Source organism: Nelumbo lutea, chromosome 5 (assembly GCF_056320005.1).
Source record: "Nelumbo lutea isolate HS-2025 chromosome 5, American lotus-T2T, whole genome shotgun sequence".
Lineage (NCBI taxonomy): Eukaryota > Viridiplantae > Streptophyta > Magnoliopsida > Proteales > Nelumbonaceae > Nelumbo > Nelumbo lutea.
In genome coordinates, this window is record NC_142688.1 from 45,462,439 (window position 1) to 45,485,669 (window position 23,231).

Here is a 23,231-nt window from a genome sequence, read left to right on the forward strand (position 1 = left end):
AAACCCTTGCCAAGATTCCAAGATCCCAGCCATTGTCTTCCAGCCCATAAATGATAGCCACAATCTTAGTCCACAATTTATCCATTTCCAATGAAAACCTCCACAACCACTTCCCTAGTAGAGCCATATTCATTTTCTTGAAATTACCAATCCCAAGACCTAGTTTTTTACACCTAATGACCACCTCCCAATTTACCCTATGATCTCTCTTCTCCTCTCCAATCTCCCATAGAAAGTTCCTTATTAATTTTTCCAAAAGATTGAAAACCTTTGAGGGGATCTTAAACACTGACAGATAGTAGACAGGTAGGTTAGCTAAGGTAGACCTAATGAGAATGACTCTCCCACCTAAAGAAAGATAATTTCTCTTCAAGGCCGTCAGTCTCTTCTCAAACCTCTCCACTACCGGATCCCAAAAGCTAACACTCTTAGAATTATCTCTTAAAGGGAAGCCCAAGTATGTCAGAGGCCAGTCCGAAATAAAGAGAAGCCCTCTGTTGGGAATTCAAAATGAGTCTCCAACTTAAAATCCTCATCATTTAATGGAAAAAATAGCACACAACACTTTAACACCTTTGCAAAATATTCCTATATTTATAGGGCAAGTTTTATATGAAAAGAAATTAAAGTTTGAATGAAAGTCCAAACCATAAGAATAAGATGATTCAAATGGCAGATACTGAATATGGGGACCATACATTAAGAGAAAAACAATTCATCATCTAAGCTAAAAGGCAAATCTATGTCAAGCCATGGTGATTCATCAAGCAAGATTTCAGGGCTCATCTTCTCTTCACCGAGCATGTGCTTACGGTTCACCATGTTTAGGTGCCCATTTGCACCACCTGCAACAACTCAGATTCCAAGTTTCCAACATGCATGGTCAAAAAAAAAAAAACAATAAATAAATAAAATCATGTTTGCACGGAATTATGCGAAATTTGTCATCAACCCCACCTAACAAGTCTATATCATTCAAGATAGCTTATTAGAAATAGATGCCTCCAACCTGTTAATGATAACAAGGTTTCTTCAACCCAATAATCTAATAATGGAACATACTTACATTCCTTTGGTTTCAACGTAGCTGAACCTAAATAACTAAAATAGATTCACATGATCATCTTGCTCTCAGCTTCTCTTTCATTCTTTCAACTGCACCCTTCAGAGTGTCCTCATCTTTGCAGAATGTGAACCTTACCAGATTCTTTCCTTCTTCTGGGTTAAGATAGAAGACGCTAGTTGGGATTGCTACCACGCCCACCTCCTTAATCAGATACTCACAGAAAGCAATATCATTTTCCAATCCAAATGGAGTATGATCTACCACCACAAAGTAGGTACCACTTGATGGAAATACCTTAAAACCAACAGCCTTGAGTCCTTCCACCAAAATTGCCTTCTTTGCCATATAATCCCTTTTTAGTTCCTCATAGTATGAATCAGGAGCACGGAGAGCTGCAGCAGCTGCATACTGCATCGGAGTTGAGGTGGCAAAGGTGAGGAAAGAGTGGGCCTGCCTCACTCCCCATGTCAGATGTGGTGGAGCTATTGCCCATCCAATCTTCCACCCTGTTAATGAGAAAGTTTTTCCCAAAGAATTCATAGTGACAGTCCTCTCATACATGCCAGGAAGTGAAGCCATAGAAATATGATCAGCTTCAAATGCCAACTTGTCATAAACTTCATCAGTAAAGACTAACACATCATTCTCAATGCAGAGAGATGCAATCACATTGAGCTCCTCTCTAGTGAGCATCTTTCCTGTTGGATTATGGGGAGTATTTATCAGTATTGCACGAGTGTCCTTTGAGATAGCAGCCTTCAGCTCGTTAATTGGAACTGAGAAGTCTGGAGGTTGAAGAGTGATTGCTTTTATTTTAGCTCCAGCCATTGAGAGGGTGGCTTCATAAGAATCATAAAATGGAGCAAAGAGGATAACTTCATCACCAGGATTTATCAAACCTAACATGGTGGCAGCAATTGCTTCAGTACACCCAGAGGTAACAGTAACTTCCTTTTCTGGATCTACCACTAGTCCAGTGTCTTTCTGGAACCTGGCTGCTACAGCAGAGTTGAGGTCAGGAACACCATATCCTCGGGCATATTGGTTTTCTCCCTCTCTAATAGCCTGAATGGCTGCCTCTTTCACAAATTCAGGGCCATCAAAATTGGGGAAGCCTTGGCCAAGATTTATAGCTCCATGTTTGATGGCAAGCATGCTCATTTGTGTGAAGATTGTGGTCTTGAATTTCTCAAGGCGTTCTGCAACCTGAGAAAGAAAGCTAGATGAATCGACAAATATTTCCCTTTTAAACCATGAAAAGATCGCAGAAATTGATGCATTGTTTACGATTGGTTTAACCATATATCCTGCAGTATGAAATACCAGAAATGATTAAATGGCATCATATTTGAATATAGGGAAAAAGTTGAACTACTAAAGCCTCTAGCATTGTTTCCTTATATCATTCCTCATGATAATCGCAGGATTGTCTTCGTTTTTTTTGTTAATAACTTGGAAATAAAAGCTTCCAGTAAAATTTTCAGCGATTCAATCATCATCGTCATCATCCAAGCCTTACCCCAACTATATAGGGGCTTGGGCTAAGGCTTGGACGACAATGATAATGATGATGATTGAATCGGTAAAAACATGAAACATTGAGGTATGCCAGTATTAAAAGCTTTTGCTTTGAACAAACTCTCAGATTAATAATATAGTCATGGACTATAAAAGTGATCTCAAACCAACACAATAGCTTAAAAAGTTGAGTGTAACCAACTTCAACTGAATAACAAATGAAAAAGAGAATAGGAAAGAACAAACTGTACAAGGTTGGAGAATTAAACAAATTAAACAACAACAACTAAGAGTATGACTAAAATGACAACTTGTAGAGCAAGTAACGTTTTCATATGGCAGGGCAAGGTATTTCTTAGCCAAGTCTGTTTATTTTATCAATTTAGTTATTAGCTTACTGAAACCCTAAACCAATAAGTCTGTTATCAGGCCCATACAAAGTTACTGCCAAGGTGTTATCGGTAAGGTTGAAAGAGGTTCTTCATGTAGTTGTGGGTCCTACTCAGATGGCTTTTGTCCTGGGGGACAGATTTTGGACAGGATACTGATTGCTACTGAATGTGTAGATGTGAGGAATAAGAAGTGGGGAAGGTGGAGTAATATGCAAAATTGATTTGGAAAAGGCATATGATCATGTAGAATGGGGTTTCTTGGAAGAAGTGCCAAGTAGGATGGGTTTTGGAGAGAAGTTGGATGTTCATGTGCATTTCCTCTGTCTCCTTTTCAGTTTTGGTAAATGGGGTGTCAACAAAATTCTTTGAGGCATCGAGGGGCTTGAGACAAGGGAATCCCCTATCTCCTTTGTTTTTTGCCCTAGTAGTGGAGGTTTTAAGCAAGCTGGTGAATAGAGGAGTGGATATGGGTTTATTGGATGGTTTCAAGATTGGAACTGAGAGATTGACCATTTCTCATCTTCAATATGCTGATGGCACATTGATCTTCATGGATGCATCTGTAGTACAAGGTTACAACTTGAAAGGAATCCTCAAAAGTATTCAATTGCTCTTAGGTTTAAAAATCAACCTTAGCAAAGTGTGAAGATTGGGGTGGGAGAGATTCAATAGTCCTGTTTGGAGGAATGTGCTGGGGCCTTGGGTTGCCTCATAGGGAACTTCCCTTTCTCATATTCTTGGGCTCCCCAATGGGGCTAGGGCAGCTGCTCCATATACTTGGCAACCTATTATTGATCGTATTGAATAAAGATTGGCAGGTTGGAAAGATAATTATCTTTCCTTTGGGGGGAGAATCACACTTATAAAGAGTGTCCTCTCCAACTTGCCTATATACTATTTGTCTCTGCTTAAGGCTCCAGCTCTGGTTTTGGAAGAAATTGAAAGGTCACAAAGAGACTTTCTTTGGAATTTAAAGGTGGAGAAAAAGAAATAGTTTTGTGAGATGGGATTTGGTTTGTAGGGTCAAGAAGGATGGGGGACTAGGAGTGAGAAGAGTGGGAATATTTAACAAGGCCTTGTTGGGGAAATGGTTTTGGAGGTTTGGTAAAGAGAGGGAAGCTATCTGGAGAGGGGTGGTAGTCTGCAAATATCGAGTGGTGAACTTTCAGTGGGATGTGAGATATGTAAGATCCTCCTATGGGATGAATGTTTTGGAAAGGGATTAGAATTTAACTCCTTGATTCAACCGTTTCTTGATTGGAGAGTGGGGAGTGGTTCAAGTGTGAGATTTTGGGAAGATAATTGAATTGGAGCTGGAAAGTTGTGTGAGCTATGTCCTAGGCTTTACAGTCTAAGTAGGAAGGGTGAGACTATTTCTCAATATTACGAACTACGCAATGGTTCAGCGATGTGGTGTCGAAAGTTTAGAAGACCTTTGCTGCACTGGGAGATAGAGGAATGTCGGGGGCCGTTGGCAAAGCTTCAAGAGGTGGAAGTGAACCTGTTACTTCCAGATGCTAGATGGTGGAAATAATGTAAGAATGGAAGATTTACTGTCAAGTCTCTTTATAATGCTTTGTCCAGAAATCAAGTAGACTGATACAGTTAAAGGGGCTTGGGGGAAGCCTGTTCCCCCAAGAGTGGAGGCTTTTGCTTGACTGGTTTCGATGGGGAGCATCCTAACTCAAGACAATCTGAAGAAAAAGAGCCATTATTTTCCTAGTAGATGTCCATTATGCTTAACAGATGAGGAGTCTGTTCTTTACCTGCTGGTGCGCTGCAGCTATGTTAGAAGTATTTGGGCCTACTTTTTCAAGCTCTTCAACATGACTGGGTGGGATCCTAGAGATTATAATGAGATCTTTGGCTGTTGGCTGAGGATGCATGGGAGCATCAAGGTAAAAATTATATAGAGCTGTGTTCCTTTCGCTGTATGCTGGGAGGTTTGGAAGGAAAGAAATAAGAGAATATCCGAGGATAGAATGAGAAGCAACAGAGAGGTGGGGGCTATCATCAGTTCAAGGATTGTTGGTTGGGTTTTAGTTTTGCCAGAATTCAAAGGCTTAAGCATAGAAAATTTTGAAGCTCATTTTCGGAACACTTTGAATGTTTAAGTCTATCTTTGTTCTACAATGTAGTTCTTCTTTGGGTCTTTCTTGTAAGTGATGGGGTGATTCCTTGTCACCAAAACATTGTATCTTTCTGTTTTATGAATAAAATTTTTTCTTTATTGATCTTCAAAAAAAATAATAGGCTAAAATGTCCTAACAGAAATACGGAATTTCCATTTTTGATTGGCTGTTGATGAAGTTGCTCCCAATTTTCCTGTTTCTTCCAAGAGATCAAGAACATACTTCCTCTAGGAAATAAAAATGCCATGCTTGGACCTTGCCACTAAATCCCAAGGAAATACCTCAACTCACCCAGATCCTTTACTTCAAATTCTTGATTAAGTAGTTACTTAAGAGAATTAATTTCATCAATATCACTTCCTATCACAACAATGTCATCAACATACACAACTAGGAGAGTCAAAGCAGATCATTTCTTCTTAATGAAAAGAGTGTGATCAAGTTGGGCTTGAACATATCCAAATCTTTCCAAAGCAAGTCTGAATCTATCAAACCATGCCCTTGTAGATTGTTTTAGACCATACACAACTTTCTTCAACTTACAAACTTTCTTATTGATCTCTGCATCATAAAAACCAAGAGGCAACTCCATATACACCTCCTACAAGTCACCATTTAGAAATGCATTCTTAACATCCATCTGAAACAATGACCATGAGAAGTTAGCAGCAAGAGACAGCAAAACCCTGATGGTGTTCATTTTTCCAACTAGCGCAAAGATTTCCAAGTAATCAATACCATAATATCTTTCAACCATATCATCAGCATTACACTTCACTGTGAATATCCACCTACACCCAATAAGTTTCTCCCCTTTTGATTGATCTACAAGTTCTCAAGTATCATTTTTCACAAGGGCATCCATCTCAACCTTCATTGCTTCCTTCCACTCAAGGACAACTAGGGCTTCTTGCACTGTTCTAAGAATAGGAATGGCAACAATGGAGGCTAAAAAAGACATATGATGATGAAAGGTGGTCATAAGAAAGGAAATGGGAGATACAATGCATAGTGGATGAGGTAATACCGACACTTCCCCTTGTGTATTGCAATTGGGAGATCAAAGTCATCTAAGGATGGCTGAGGCTCAGTAGTGGAAGTAGGTATGTCACCACTAGTAGGAGTGGGTAAGGAGGAGACAATACCTGAATTTGGTGTCGTAGAAGAGACAGGAACTGGCCTGAACTGATCATTACTAGAACCAACTTGCCTCCACCAACTTTTGTGAAATACCCTTAATTCTTTATACTTTTGACAACTCCCCTCCACTTGCAGGAATAAGCAAAGGAACATCTTGAGCAAAAGTGCCTTGTGAAGGAATAGGATATCCATCACATGGACGCCCAAAGATTGCGGAACAAGGGGCGAATTTCAAAAATTTTTCTCTCCCTTCAACTGGGAATCACATTCCTTATTTAGAAAGTCATATTTTCAATGATCATTCTTGAACCCCAAACTGAACCAGATCTGAACCAAAAGGAGTAGGAGGGGATTTACCTGATACAGAGAAACAATATCTCTCAATGGAGGTATTTACGCCCAAAGAAGGATCCAAAATCTGCTCCAACTGAAGATGGCGCGGTGCAGGGTGGAGCAGAATCAGCAGTGTTCTTCCAAAAGAACTTGACCCTTCGCAAGAATCAATAGGATGGCTTGTGAATACAGCTCGAATCAATCTTTTCCCAAAAAATTGAGATCAAGATCAAATCTTGATTACTCCTGTAGAAAGCAGGAGATCGAACTACTGGAGGCGGCAAGAAAGGATTTGCGGGGTGCAGAATTCTCTCTTCTTGTGATCTCAGCTCTAAAGACAAGAATGTGTTGGTTGCATGTCAAAAGGCCGCCGCCCCCTCCTCCTTTAATAGTCTTAAAGGGATCATCTCCTAATCCCATTAGGAGTAGGTGATCCAAATCATATTTGAATTAGAAGTCCCTTTAAGTGATAAGGGATAACCCTTATCTTATCTGCAAATCAGATCAGCCATCTCCTAATCTAATTAGGAGGCTTCCAGATCTAAATCTTATTTAGATCTTGGACTCTCTAAGTGGATAGGGTCTGGGCCCAATCCTATCAGCTGATCCATCTCAGAAATCGCCCCTTTAAGTGACTAATCAAATTAACCCAGTTCAAAATGAGCCTAAGGCCCATTTAAGGTTATGTACTCATTTATCCTTCCAAACTGCTGCCCAGTTGGACTTCTTTGTATGGTGTGGGACCCAAACATTGATCTACACATCAGCCACATGGGTTTAGCCCAGTCTTTGTTATAAGGCCTGGCCAAATACACTGTTATGGACAATGCACCCCCTGAAACCCATCAGATGGGCTCTATAGGCCCAACACTTACCCTAAGTAGTCCCTGGGCCAACCCACCTTGTAACACCCAAGGACTGTGGGCAGATGCAAGATTAAACCATCAGGTATTATCCTCAATGGTCTTACACTTAACCTCTCAGCCCATAATGATCTTACACTGCCCGACAAGAGAGGACCTCTCCTCTCCCTCGGCTGCAAAGAACGGTGTTACACTCTCTGCTTCCATGGATCCCGGGAATTAAAACATTTTGCAAATCATTTCGAAACCATAATATATATACTTTTATATCTCATATAAAATATATTTTGCAAAACAAATCTCAACGATTGAAATCGGCTGCCGGCAGTCTTGGTTTCCAACAGTGAGAGTGCATCCCCAATCATTACCTTTGTCCGACAAAGGGGCTGATCCTGTCACTATGATCACCCACTCAGATGAATTCTCAGACTGTCCCAACATACCCAGGTTTTGACCCCCGCTAAGGATCTCACTGAATGGTATATCAAAGACAGCCCAATCCAACACCTAATGCAATATCATAATCGAGTCTAGGTGTCGGGTGTAACTTTCCATTTTTTCCCATCAATCTCCAAGGTCCAGGGCAATAATAGAAATCTGGTCCAGTTCAAAGATTCAATTAATCCTACACTGTATGTGCCTAGGGTCTCACCCTGGCAGCTGAGACAGGCCACCCCAACCGATTTGGTGGTACCACAGTGTCAGCCATGTCAGGATAGGTCTACCTAGACCGACCCACTGGCTGTGAACATTCTAAACTAACACGAGTCTCATTAAGTGTCCAGTTTAAGGGTATTACACAGAAACATACCAAGGGAACATGAATCAAATATGCACTTTTATTCATTTACAATAAACTCATAAAGTACATCATCTTGATTGAAACTAAGGGCATACAAAACTGTCTAACACCTTGCTCACCACTCTCCCCCTGAGGTGGAACTCTAGGGTAATAGGGGACATCTTTAGAGAATGTGACATCCATAGATACAAACCTAGTTCTTGAGACAAGGTTATAACAACAATACCCCTTTTGATTTTGTTCATACCCAAGGAAGATACATTTGGCAGCTTTAGGGTCAAATTTTGAATGGGTAGGCCCAAGGATTTGGAAAAAACAGGTGCAACCAAAAGTTTTGGGAAGAACGGAAAATTGCTCCTTATCAAGATACAAGTTAAAAGGAGCTTTCATGTCCAAGACTCGTGAAGGAATCTTGTTAATGAGATAAACAGCAATAAGAATGGCATCCCCATAGAAATGTATAAGAACATTAGAATTCAACATGATGCTTCTTGTAATTTCAATGATGTGCCTATTTTTCCTCTTAGCTACCCCATTCTACTGAGGTGTATGTGGACAAGTGCTCTGATGAATAACTCAATGTTCAAGGAGATAAGAAGTTAATGGTTTTGCAAAATATTCTTTGGCATTATCAGATATGAGATTTTTTATTTTAATTCCAAAATGAGTCAGGATCATTTGATGAAAAACACGAGTCAAAGTGGGAACCTCACCTCGAGTGCGCATGAGGTAAACCCATAAAACTGAGAGTAGTCATCAACGAACAATAGAAAGTGATGTAGCACGATCTGACTACTCCCTGCTAGAGGATGATCTAGCTTCCAGTCGGGCAACGAGCTAGGTGAATCTACAAGATAGCGAATCAGAGAATCCGGGGTGGCTAACCCGGTGAGGTCGCTCCGATGCTTAAGTCAGTAAACTGTGATGCGAGCTGAAAAGCTTTGAGAGCTAGAGAGTAGAAAATCACACGTACCTTGTGTCATTGGGGTTGGTGCCTTTATATAATTGAGCCCTCGTGTGTTTTGTGGATCGGTTCCGGGATCTTCATCCTAATGGGACCCGTTTCCGCTTTAATTGGGGAGTAACGTTATTAATTAATAGAGATTATCAATTCTGCCCGATCCAGGTGGGGAGAAGATTAGGCCTGTCGTTACGTGGCATGATCCCGTGGGGTTCAGAGTCTACTGGAGAAACTTCCAGGATCGTTACGTGGTGGTCCGGGTCGGTAGCCCCGAGCTGATACTTCAATCTTTTAGTTCCGAACGGGATTGAATGCCAAAGTGCCTCGATGCCGAGGTGACCCTTTGTCGAGGTGATTGAATACCCGAGCTCAACTGTTGCAAACTAGCCTTGCCGGGCTGAGTTGTCATCTCTTAGTCAAGTCGTGTCCACGTGACCCCTTCTCGCTAGGTCACGCCAAATCACCCTTCATTAATTGCCCCCCACTCCTCGTGCCAGAGGTCCCAACCCAATGCGAGGAGTTCATGGACGATCTAGGTGGATTTGGCGCAGGGTCCGACAATCTGAAGAGCGAACCGCTGATCGAGCCTGTTCAACCGTCTGGTTCAACCACGAAATGATCCAAATCGTGTCCCGGGTACGCGCGAACGTCACACTGTTTATAAACTCCACGAACGTCAAAGAGCGCGCTCAACCAATTTCATCATCGGGTGTCATGCAACCGGTTTTCATGAAAGTCGTAGGATCGAGCAGGTCTCAGTCGTTGATCGCCACGCGGTGAGCTATAAATAGGGGGTCGAGGGGCCCCTCTTCTTCACCAAAAATCTTGTCATTGAGCTCTCCCGAGGTCGCATCGGAGTCCTTCAACTCGCCACTTCTTCCCTTGTGTTTCGTGACCGTTTTCATCTTTTTTGGTGAGTTCGTCTTTTCTTCCTTAGTTTGTTCTCCTTTCCTGTTCTTGTTTCAATATGTCTAGTGCTAGCATAGATAGGCTTCTTAGCGACTCTAGTGGGCTTAAGGGTGCCGAGGTGCAGTCCTCGGCTCCCGCTAGCGAGGTCAACTCCTCTCTAGGTAGTTCCCCCCTTCGCCCCTTAGGAGAAACCTCTTTACCCTAAGTCGGGCCATCTCAGCCTGAGGAGCCTGTAGCTCGGGAGGGACCAACCTCCAGAGAGGGGTCCCATCTTCTTGGGGTCAAGATCCAAATGACTTCGGGCCTTCCACTATGACCTCAAATAGGCTACTGTCCTTAGTAGCTCATTAGCATCTTCCCGACAACCTAGTTTTCAGTATTCCTTTGGGTCGATACCCTTGGGTTCATGGTCACCATGAGCTCGCAGTTTTTGAAGGGCAACTCATAGCTGGGCTGCGCTTCCCACTCCACCCATTCATTATAGAAATAATTAAGTTCTTTGACATCATCATCGACCAATTACACCCAAACTCCATCTGAACTATAGTAGGTACAATCTCCTATTCTACGAGCACAACCGACCTCTGTCTTTAGACGTTTTTAGCTCGTCTGCTCAATCAAAAAGAACTCTGCTTGCCTGCGCGGGGGCGTCCGACAGAGTTACTACATCTCTCCTCACCCCGGGTTCAAAATCCTGTTCGGCAACACAAACAAAATACCGGCCTGGAAGAGGAGATACTTTCTTGTCCAAAACCCTAAGGGGTGGCCCTTCCCGACTCATTGGCGGGTGGCTATTAAAGACCCCGAGGTGAGGCTAGATGCGGAGACCAAGGCGGTCGTTAAATCCTAGAGGGACCTCGGCCTGGAGATGAGAGATTTCTTGGCCGAGGAGAAGCTTGTGCGAGCTGGGCTGAGCCCTCCTAGTAGGCCTCCACCTCGATGCTCATATTCTTTTTAACTTTGAATTTTCTTTAGTTCGCAACTAACCTTTTCTTTTTCTCTTGCAGTAGACATGCCGGAGGTCGATGTGGAGAACCTTTTGAAGAGCTTCCAGAGAGGAAAAAGTGGAAGGCCTCGAAGAAGTCTCACCAGGAGGCCGGTCCCTCTACCCCCGTCCCGCCCGAGGTCGCTATGCTAGAGCCGATCTCTATCAAGCTTCCGGAGGAGGTCCATCCCCAGCCTCCTATCGTGGACCTGAACGAAGACGAGGACAAAGGAGCTTCGCCTAGCGAACCGGAGAGCACTTCCACGCTCGAGCCTTAGCTCTCGAAGGAGAGCATAATGACCCCTCGGCTCGGGCTCCTCAAGAGTAAGGACGTCGTATTTTCTACCGAAGTCGTGAAGTGGGCTGACATGCCCACAAGCCAGCTCGGAGGCCGGGCTGCTAGCTACTGCATGGTGGTGAGTATTTTACCTTTATACTTCATTTCCTTGTTCGCTTTTCAAGGGTACTTACCTCTGCTTTCTTTTTGCCAGGTGAACACCATTCACCAGTCCGAGGTCCGCCTGAAGCAAGCTCGAGAGGCCGAGGAGAACGCTCAGAAACTTTACCGCAAGTTGGACTTAGCTTGGGGTGATGTTCTTCGGGCTAAGAAGGGAGCTCGGAGTCAACAGGAGTTGATCCTGGCACTGACTGAGAAGGAGAAGCTCCAACGTGAGAACGAGAACCTCGATGCGATGATCAAAGAGCGCACCGAGATCTTCGAGACCACCATTAAGGAGGTGGGAGATGAGGAGAGAGAGTGCCATCGAAAGCTTCAAGGAGTCTCCGGAGTTCCACAATCTCCAGGTCGAGTACGGATCGAGCTCTTATCGGTCTGGCTTCAAGCTATGCAAATGGTTGATGCAGCAGAAGCTTCCCGAACTGGACCTTGGAGTTGTTTCCATGTCTGACCTCACTCCCGAGATGGCGAAGGCGGCCAACGAAGAACCCGGCTCCTCTGAAGAGGAAAGCGACGATGAAGTCCCTGAGGCGGGCCTGTCAAGTCAAGAGGACGCGGAGGAGGATCGCATGGAGACTGACCTGCCCAGTAGTTCGGATGCATGATTCTTGCCTCTCTTTTCTTGGGCCTTTATGATGTACACCCCAAGCCTCCGAACTCGGTTCATAGTGAAAGTTTCTCTTTTTTCTTCTTTTTTTTGTACTCAAAACTTTACATCAATGAAATACAAGTATTTTGGCTATCTCTGTGCGAAAAATTTTCTTAGTGTAAATAACTCCCGAACTGGCGAACTAAACCAAATAGGAGTAAAAGTTTTTTTTTTAAGTGTTGGTTACCCCGAACTGTCGAGCTAACGAGCTGGACTACGAGTAGGGATAACCGGAGTAGATTTTTTTCTAAGTGTTGGTTACCCCGAACTGTCGAGCTAACGAGTTGGATTCCGAGTAGGGGTAACTTCACATCATTGTACGCCGAGGTGGGCGGACACTGTAGGATATATACCCGACCTGTCTGCACACGGGCTACTCGCTTAGGTGTCGGTTATCCCTTAGTGCCGAGCCATCGGGTCTAGCTCCAAATGGGATCAACCTGTTGTTATATGCCGAGATGGGCTAGACATAGTAGGGTTTGTACCCGAACTGTCTATGCCTTGGGCAAGAGAACTGATTTGCCTATGTCGAAGAGGCGACTAGGACTTGTCTGCCTATGCCGAAGAGGCAACTAGGACTTGTCCGCCCATGCCGAAGAGGCGACTGAGACTTATCCGCCCATGCCAAAGAGGCGACTGGGACTTACCGTAATGCCAAGGTCTTATGTCAGCTCAGCATCATTGCCCTTGGGCTTCTGGAAGTGACCCGCAGTCCTCTCTCCAGTTCGGTGATCACAAGTAATATCTTCTTAGGTTGCCGATGTTCCATGCTCGAGGCACTTGCTTCCCTTCCAGAGTCTCAAGCTCGTACGTACCTTCTCCGAATACCTGTCTTACTCAGTACGGACCTTCCCAATTTGGTCAGAGATTACCGACACCGGGCTCAGGTACCATAACCTTCCAAAGAACCAGGTCGCTGATGCGAAAGTATCGCTTTTGGACACAGACGTTATAGTACCGAGCCACTCTCTGTTGGTAAGCTGCAGTCCGGATGTATGCCAGGTCTCGTACTTCTTCCACCAGGTCTAGGTTGGTACGGAGTTCGTCATCATTCGTCTCTTTGTCATAGACCTCCAAGTGTAGTGTAGGCACCTCGATTTCTGCTGGGATCACCGCTTATGTGCCGTAAGTGAGCTTAAAAGGAGTCTCACCTGTGGCAATCTTGATGGTAGTCCGGTAGGCCCAGAGTACACTGGGCAATTCGTCTACCCACAATCCTCCTTTGGCTCGAGCTAAGAGAGCTTTCAGACCGCGAAGTATGGCTCTGTTGGTGACTTCCGCTTGCCCGTTCGCCTGGGGGTGTGCCACCAAAGTGAAATTTTGCTGAATTCCCATTTCGGCACACCAATTTTGAAACTTGAAATCCTCGAATTGCTTCCCGTTATCAAAGACGAGTACCCGAGGTAGCCCGAAGCGACATGGTATGTTCTTCCAAAAGAAATTTTGTATATTGCGGGTTGTGATTGTTGTTAGAGGCTCAGCTTCTACCCACTTCGTAAAATAGTCTACCGCTACGACCAGAAACTTCCTCTATCCCGTCGCTGGCGGGAATGGGCCAAGTATGTCAATTCTCCACTGTGCAAAGGCCCATGGGCTAGTGAGGTATTTCAGATCGGCAGCAGGTCGGTGGTGGATGTTGGCGTGCCTCTGACACTTGTCGCACTTCTTGACGAGCTCGAGTGCGTCTGCCTTCATCATGGGTCAGTATTAGCCATGCCGTAACGCCTTCTGTGCGAGCGCCATGCCCCCCGAGTGTCTGCCACACAAGCCTTCATGGATGTCGCAGAGTACATACTCGGCCTCTGAGGATCGCAAGCAACGCAAGTAGGGGAGAGTGAAGGACCTTCTGTACAACTGTCCGTCTATAATGACGTAATTAGCCGACTAGCGCTCTACCCTTCGGGCCACATTGCATTCTACAGGGAGGGTCCTGTGAAGCAGGTAACTCACGAGTGGGTCAATCCAGTTCGGTTCTGCTTATGCTATAGGAGCGACTTCTCCTGCCCCTTCGATAATGCTAGGCCGAGGTAAGTCCTCTATATACACAGTCCGCATGGTGTTGCTGCTTGTGCTGGCTAATTGGGAGAAGGCATCGGCCTTAGCGTTCTCGGACCTCGGGATCTGTCTGTTGAAGTAGGAAATGAAGTCACGCAAGATCTCCCTAACCTTGGCCAAGTAAGCAACCATGGTGGGGTCGCGAGCTTCATACTCACCGCTGACTTCGTTGACTACGAGCTGAGAGTCGCTACATATGATGAGGTGCTTTGCCTTCATTTCCCTTGCTAAGGTGAGCCCGGCGACCAATGCTTCATACTCTGCTTCGTTGTTTGATGCCACGAACCCAAACCAAAGTGCATATTCCAGCTTCACCCCGCTTGGGCCGTACAGAATTATTCCTACACCGCTTCCTTGTTGGTTGGACGAGCCGTCAACGTGGAGAACCCAGGGTTCCTCGTCCCAGGTTGGACCTGCTCTGACCGGTTCCAGTGCCACACTGGTCGATGCTTCCATCGTGTATTCAAGCTCAGTCAACTCGGGAGTTGCGGTACTAAATGTACATTCTGCTACAAAATCGGCCAAGGCTTGGGCTTTGATTGCCGTCTGAGGTTCATACCGGATGTCATACTCACTTAGTTCAATAGCCCACTTCGTCAATCTGCCAGACACCTCAAGCTTGAGCAGGATCTGCCTCAGAGGCTTGTTGGTGAGGACGACGATGGTGTGAGCTTGAAAGTATGGACAAATCTTGCGAGCTGCTATGATTAGCGCGTACGCTAGTTTCTCGATCTCCGGGTACCTGGTTTCTGCGTCCTACAAAACTTTGCTAACATAGTAGATGGGTCGTTGGACCCAATCTACCTCTTTGATTAGTATCGAGCTTACCACCTCTTCACTCGCGAAGAGGTACGACTTTAATACATCCCCTTCCTCGGGTCAGGTCAGAACCGGGGTGCTAGCTAAGTATTTTTTTAGCTCGTCGAAGGTGAGCTGACACTCTACAATCCACTCGAAGTCTTTATTCTTTTTTATGGCTTTAAAAAAGGGTAGGCAGTGATCTGTCGACTTGGACATAAAACGGCTCAGAGCGGCTATCTGGCCATTCAGCCTCTGAACCTCTTTTAGTTTGCGGGGTGGCCTCATATCTAAGATGGCCTTTATTTTTTTCGGGTTGGCTTCGATGCCACATCGGTTGACTATATAGCCCAAAAATTTACTCGAGGTGACTCCAAAGACACTTGTTGGAATTTAATTTCATATTATATTTTCGTAAAATTTGAAAAACACTTTGCAAATCATCTAGCAAAAATTTTGAATATTGGGTCTTCACGACCATGTCATCAACATAGCATTCGACTTTATTGCCGATTAACGGCTCAAAAAATTTGTTTACAAGTCTTTGAAAGGTTGCCCCGACATTTTTTAGTCTGAAGGGCATGACCTTGTAGCAATACAACTCGAGCTCAGTTATAAAGGTAGTCTTTTCTTCATCGGTGGGGTCCATCCTAATCTGGTTGTAACCGGAATAGGCGTCTAGGAAGCTCAGCAACTCATGCCCTGAGGTCGCGTCTACTAGGCGATCGATCTTGGGCAGCGGGAAGCAGTCTTTTGGGCAGGCTCTATTCAGGTCGGTGTAATCGATGCACATGCACCACTTGCCGTTGGCCTTTTTTACTAGAACTGGGTTAGCTACCCAGCTCGGGTAATGGACTTCCCCGATGAAGTCTGCCGCTAAGAGCTTCCCGACCTCTTCATCGACTATCCTCCAGCACTCTGGGGCGAGGTTGCACTTTTTCTGTCTAACTGGCCCAACTAAGGGATCGATATTTAACTTATGAGTTAGAATCTTAGAGTCTATTCCAGGCATCTCTGTTGTGAACCAAGCAAATATATCTAAATTTTGTAGTAAGAAGCTTACCAGCTGAGAGCGAAGTGGCTTCTCGATCGAAGCGCCAATATGAAGAGTCTTGGCTGGGTCATCGGTTGAGACCAGGATGTGGACCGTCTCCTCTGTTGGTGCAGCTCGCTCGTCGGCATACTCCGTTGGTCGCTCGAGCTCGATGTCAGCCGCTAGCTTTGCTTTCCCCTTGAGGGCGGCTACATAGCACTTGCGAGATTCGAGCCGGTCACCTCGCACAACCCCTACTCCATAATCCATTAGGAACTTCATTGCCAGGTAGTAGGTGGATACTACCGCACGTAGGGCGTGCGTAATGGGTCGACCTACTATGGCATTGTAAGGAGGAGTCGCGACCACCAGAAACGTGTGCTCGAACCTCACGATATTCGGCCACGTGTCGGCCTCTACGGGTATTGAGACTCGCCCGAGAGGTCTGACCTTGCTAAAGCCTACTAGGGGAGTGTCTGTCAGCTTTAAGTCACTTTTCTAGAGCTGCAGCTTGTCGAAGGTGTCCTTGAATAGTATGTCTGCCAAGCTACCCAAGTCCACCAGCATGCGCTTGACTTCGAAGTCATTGAGCCTCAATTTTATCACCAGAGTGCCGTTGTGAGGATATTGGATCCCACGCGCATCGTCCTCTATGATGTAAATTGGTTCTTCAAATAGAGGTCGTTTTGGCGGGTTCTCTTCGTTTTCTAGTTCACGGACTGAGGTTCGTTCGACTGCCGAAGTACACCCCACGATGATGGACCCGCCAGTAATCATATTGATTACCCCGCAGATCGGTCTCTCCTCAGGCAACTGCCGTGGCGGCTGCTCGTTCTACATGCCGCTGGTCTCGGGGGCATTCCTTCTCTGGTCCCCCTACCGGTCTGCTTGCCGATTTGCCTGGCTTCTTTCTTCTCGCTGTACAAAGTTTTTCAAGTACCCGCGACAGATGAGCTCCTCAATCTCATCGCAGAGGTTCCTACAGTTCTTCGTACTATGCCTGTGGTCTCTGTGGAAGTGACAGTAGACGTTCCGGTTTCTTGTTGCAGGATCTCCCCTCAACCTAGGAGGCAACTTGACAAAAGAGGAGTCCTTGATGGCCATTAGTATTTCTCCTCACTTAGCGTTGAGAGGTGTGTAGTTCGTCCTTTCAACAAGTGGGGTCCTGGAGCACCGACCTAACTCGCGAGATCGCGAAGGAGATTAGCTTCCAGATTTGTTTCCTCCCCTGCTCGGGGACTTGCTCTTTCTTCTTTTGTGCCCGTCACTACCTGTGTTGTCACTGTCTCTTTTTCTTTTTTCTGTCGGGTTGTCAGTCTTCTGGTTCATTTCTTCTTCGGTTCCAATGAACTGGTCAGCTAGCTTGAGGAATTATGTGATGTCTTTAGGTTTATTGGCCACCACATGCCATTTGAACTCTCTGTGAGTTATGCCTTTCTTGGCTACTGTGAGTCTTACCGCCAGGTCCAAGTCGGGGATCTGCAGGCAGGTGTCGTTGAAGCGCTTGATGTAGCTTCTAATCGACTCTCCTTCTCCCTGAACTACATTGAGGAGGCTCTCCTGCGACCGCGGGCACTTCTTGATGGTGATGAAGTGCGAGGTAAACAACTCTGTGAACTGCGCCCAGCTCTTGATCGATCCCGGCGCGAGGTTCTGATACCAGGTCCGAACTACCCCCTTGAAAGTGGTGGAGAAAGCCACGCACATGCAAGACTCGTCATACTTGTCCAGGGGAGGCATCTTGAAATCTTTGGGCATCGGGGTCGCCAAGAGTTCGGGAGACAAGGGAGACGACCCGGAAAGTAGGGGAGGAGCGGCCTTTGTAGATACCAAGCTCGCCTCCTCCTTACCTTTAGCATGTCCTTCTTGTTGGTTTGGTCTCGCTGGCTGGTTGTTCTAAGTTGAAGTACGGCGTGCCTTGCGACGCCTCCGTTGTTGCTTCTTTATCGGCTCGACATTGGTGCTGCTAATCTCGATATGCTCCGGTACTGTTCTGTCGCGAGGCAGCTCCTAGTTCCTCGTGGGATTCTGGGGCTAGCTATCATGGACGGAGAGGCCTTGCCTTGATTTCGCACCCAGAACCCCGAACCGATTATCTGCGAGCGACCCATCTTGCTGCGAACGCCGAGGAAGATTGGCCCTGTTAGGCTGAGTATCCCCAGACCTGTTTCCGAGGTTCCCTTTGAAGCAAATGGAATAACCTGACCGTCTCCCCTCCCGCAGGGTGAGACCTGAATCCTGGGAGGAACTGGGACTTGGGAAGTCTCTTCGCCTCGGTGGGGAGATCGAATGTTCAGGTTCACGCGAGGTCTGTTCTAATTCTGTTGGGTCCCTAGGTGTCGAGGTGGAATCGGTTGTTGGCTCTACGACAATGGAGGGAACTACTACTAGTAGAATAGGTACTGTTGGTACTGCTGAAATTGCTGAACCTGCTGCATTTGGACCTAGATGGCCTGCACACACTGCACCAGGTCATCAAACTGGGACTATTCTACCAGTACCTATTCTACCAGTAGGGTGAGACCAGAATCCTGGGAGGAACTAGGACTTGGGAAGTCTCTTCGCCTCGGTGGGGAGATCGAATGTTCTGGTTCACGCGAGGTCTGTTCTGATTCTGTTGGGCCCCTAGGTGTCGAGGTGGAATCGACTGTTGGCTCTACGACAGTGGGGGGAACTACTACTGGTAGAATAGGTACTGTTGGTACTGCTAAAATTGCTGAACCTGCTGCATTTGGACCTAGATGGCCCGCACACACTGCACCAGGTCGTCAAACTGGGACTATCCAGCTCCGGGAGGAACCACAAAAGCCTCGACAAAGGTTATGCCTACCACTGGGGGAAGTGGGGCATTCACCTGTGTGGTGCTTGGTGGCATGGTCAGCGTTGGAACCCCAGCCGCAATAAGCGGGATGGTGAATTGGCCGATGCACACTGAAGAGAGTTGGGGTTGTCCCCCGACGACGTTCATCTCGCTGCTTTCTCCGGCGTGACTAGAAGATGCCATTGATTCAGAGGAAAGTTGATTGTAAAGAAGGCTTTTCGATCGAGTTCCCACAGACGACACCAATTGATGTAGCGCGATCTGACTACTCCCTACTGGAGGATGATCTGGCTTCCAGTCGGGCAGCGAGCTAGGTGAATCTGCAAGACAGCGAATCAGAGAACCTGGGGTGGCTAACCCAACGAGGTCGCTCCAATGCTTAAGTCAGTAAACTGTGATGCGAGCTGAGAAGCTTTGAGAGCTAGAGAGTAGAGAAATCACACGTACCTTGTGTCATTGGGGTTGGTGCCTTTATATAGCTGAGCCCTCGCGGGTTTTGCGGATCGGTTTCAGGATCTTTGTCCTGATGGGATTTGTTTCCACTTTAACTAGGGAGTAACATTATCAATTAATAGAGATTATCAATTCCGCCCGATCCGGGCGAGGAGAAGGTTAGGTCTGCCGTTACGCAGCATGATCCCGTGGGGTTTGGAGTCTACTGGAGAAACCTCCAGGATCGTTATGTGGTGGTCCAAGTCGGTAGCCCCGAGCTGATACTTCAGTCTTTTAGTTCCGAACTGGATTGAATGTCGAGGTGCCTTGATGCCGAGGTGATTGAATACCCGAGCTCAACTGTTGCGAACTAGGCTTGTCGGGCTGAGCTGTCATCTCTTAGTCAGGTCATGTCCACGTGTCCCCTTCTTGCTAGGTCGCGCCAAATCACCCTTCATCAAAAAGTATTTGTACCCTCCCATAGAAAGGAAAAGAACTTCTTTTATTACTTTGTGAATAGGTTTATCTACAATGCTTTGCCAACTCAGCTCTCACACTTCAAAATGAACACTTGGATTGACTCAAACAAAGTACGAAAAAGACTCTTTAAAGACCTAAAAGAAAGATGACTCAATCGATTATGCCAACGCATAATCTTACTCACAGATTGTGACACAATAGACTTTCCAACTTCTTTACTCTTCCCAGGTGGATGTTCAAGCAAGTAGATCCCATTTGTCTCACGGCTAGTCTTAATCACCTTCTTCATTGCCAGACCCTGGAAAACACAATGATCAGGGAAAAATGTCACTAAATAGTTTTGGTGTTTAGTGATACTACTGAATGAAAGTAAATTAGTACTTGGTTTAGGAACATGCAGAACTGAGGATAAGGAAATAGCATCAGAGACTTTGATGTCTCCCTTGCTCAAAATATGGACAAGAGAGCCATCAACAATAGACACTTTGTCTCTGCTAGAGAACAAGCAATAAGTGTTAAATAAGGAAGACAAACTGATCATATGATCAGATGCTCTTGAATCTACAATCCAAAAATGGCTAGTGTTATCTGGGTTGAGGCATGATAAATAGTGGCCCTTGTACCTGATTGAGCAAAAGCAAAAGTGGGAGGAGGAGTTGAATGAAACTATCCAAGGATGCCAACTTCACTCTCCAGCTGAGATAAAGCAGCCCTATTTGTAGCCAAGGCATCAAGAGAACTGGATCTAGTGTTGGGTGTGGATGAAGCTCATGTGGTTACAGTTGCGTTTGCATTTCCTTTCTTATTCCCAAGTCTTTCTGGAATTAGTCGAGGATGAAGTTTCCAACAAGTGCCCTTAGTATGTTTTGGCTTCTTACAATAGTCACAAAACACATCCCTCTTTCCTTCCTTCTTTACTTCCTTTTCCTTATCACCTCCAATCTTCAGTTTTATAGCTGCTAAAGTTGATTCCATAGATGGAATTTGTAACATAACTTTTCTCCTACTTTCCTCACTATGTACTAGAGAGTAGGCTTGAGATAAAGAAACACTATATCTAGTGGGAAGTTGCTGTCTTATAATGTCATAATTAGAGTTTAGCCCAGCCAGGAGTTCAAACACTCTATTTTTCTCAACTAATTTCCTGTATGTGGCAGCATCTTTCTGGCTCTCCCACTCAATAGTCTCAAATTATCAATCTCATGCCACAACGATATCAAGGTGGAGAAATAAACTGACACAAGTTTCTCCCCCTGTTTAAGATTATTCACCTCAATTTTCGGTTCATAGGCTCTAGCAACATTAAGGGGTTGAGAATAGGTTTCTTTCATATTGTCCCAAATCTCCTTAGTTGTCTTTGCCCAAAGATAGTTTCTACTAATATGAGGCTGCATGGAATTACATAACCAAGTAATAGCCAGATAATTTTCTTGGACCCATTTAGCAAGAGAAGGGTCCTCCTGAGCTAGTTTCTTTGTGTCTCCCATCACATACCCCAACTTTCCCCTTCCTCCAATGGCCACCATGGCTGATTGGGCCTATTCCAAATAGTTTGTCCCATTAAGCTTGACTGTAGTGATCTGAAATGAACTGCTGCCAGTAGAATTTCCAGCTCCTACAAGTCCTCCATATGGTTTGTTCTCATTTCCAGTCATTTCCATGCTATAATGAACAATAGATATTCACCGAATGGAAGGTAAAGCACTGTCCAACTCCCTTTTCAACAAAAAAATTATTTCAAGTCCAACAACACCCAGAATAAAAAATTTAAAAAAAAAAATCAGAGTCTTTTTTACGAACACAAGGTGGGGTGGCTGAAGTGAACAAAACTGTCAACAACTTAGCCCAGAAGCACAGTCCGCAAAGAAACCCAAAAAAAAAGCAGTCCAAGAGAAAAGAAGTCAGACAACCAATCCTCCCAGAGGATTCCAAAAAACTTCAGACATCTATCAACCCAAAAGGAATGAAAAACAACCCACAAAGTACTGAGCGCCACTCCCAATCTTAGTTTTAAGCCCTAAATCAAAAGCCGACCTATTTTCTATGATTCTTCTAGATCGCCGGGCAGCTCTCCAAGTTTTCTGAACCTTGGGCACCTTCTTCAATCACCAATGACCTCCAAGAACTAGGCGAATTAAGCTGAAACTTCCAGCCCTAGAAATGCTCTCATGTAGTCAGCTGGACTACACCTACATGAGAGCCCTAATCAGTCTTAGGCCTGCTCTAGTACAAAGTTGTTTGAAACCAATGAGGTTCAGACCCATTTAGCAGTCAGAAATGAAGAAGAAAACAGAGATGAAGAGAAGAGAAGAGAAGAGAAGGGAAGAAGAGAGGAGAAAGAAAGAATAGAAGAAAAGGGTTCAGACTGTTTTAGTTTGCCACCCCAAGTGCTATTCATATTAGGCTTATAATAAAAGAAGTACAATGACAGGAATACCCTTGTCACTAGAAACAACAGAAAAGAACATTCTAACAGCAATACAATCAAAGGAAGCATATGAAGAGGTGGGACCACAAGCTCGTCAATCATTTTCTCTACATTTACCAAACTTCATTTTTTTCCTTTGAAAAGTTCTCAATTTTTTGTCAGCGACCATAGTCTGGGTATCCTTTTCAAATGGTAAAAGGAAACAGAAAGAGGAAAGCCCAAGCATGCTGTATTACTGGAATGGAAAGAGACCAATACAAAGCAGTCATAAGCCATAATTTTTATTTTTTTATAGTAAATAGAAAATTTTCATTAAGTGAAAAAGAAGAATAAAAAAAGACATGGCACCACCTTCAAATGCATTTAGAGTAATAGAATATTACAAGTCACACCCCCCCCTCAGGTGGACCCATGTGCTCCCCATTCCAAATTTGTCCATGTTACCCCTTCCCTTTCTAATACCTTCATTGGCAACCTTGGGATCCATCTGAACCAGCAATTTGTAATTTGTATTTGATGCCAAAGATCTTACTTCCCCAACTAAAATGCATTTAGAGCAATAGACTATTGCAAGTCCCCCTCCCCCTCTCATTCCAATTTTGTCCCTGTTACCCCTTCCCTTTCTAGGAACTTCATTGGCCAATCTTGGGATCCATCTGAACCAACAATTTCGTATTTGATGCCCAAGATCTTGCTTTGCCAACTAAAATGCATTTAGACCAATAGACTATTACAAGTCCCCACCCCTGAAAGCCATGTGCTCCCCATTCCAAATTTGTCCCTGTACCCCTTCCTTTTATAATAACTTCATTGGCCAACCTTCTGATCCATCTGAACCAGCAATTCATATTTGATGCCAAAGATTTTGCTTCCCCAACTAAATGTCTGAAGGTTCAAGAACCATCCAGGTTTGTTAAAACCCAGCCAATGATCACTTGATAGTCTTACCTATTTAGTACTCAGAATAAGGCAATGGT

The 23,231-nt window shown here is 45.0% G+C and overlaps 1 protein-coding gene across 9 annotated transcripts in view; it reads right to left on the bottom strand.

Annotated features, from left to right (window-relative positions):
* Positions 1-940: 940 nt before the first annotated feature.
* LOC148852117 (Pyridoxal phosphate (PLP)-dependent transferases superfamily protein) overlaps positions 941-23,231 on the bottom strand; it is a 33,672-nt gene continuing 11,381 nt past the window's right edge. For 3 of the 9 annotated variants that reach the window (XM_088943931.1, XM_088943930.1, XM_088943929.1), the window contains 2 exons: positions 20,011-20,124; positions 941-2,272 (listed from right to left, as the gene is read on the bottom strand). In XM_088943931.1, the coding sequence (XP_088800057.1) occupies positions 1,121-2,272; positions 20,011-20,124 (1,266 nt within the window). In that variant the 3' untranslated portion in view covers positions 941-1,120. Of the gene's footprint in view, positions 2,374-20,010; positions 20,125-23,231 lie in introns of all 9 variants that reach the window. The other 6 variants (XM_088943934.1, XM_088943933.1, XM_088943932.1 and 3 more) reach the window with 2 other exon arrangements.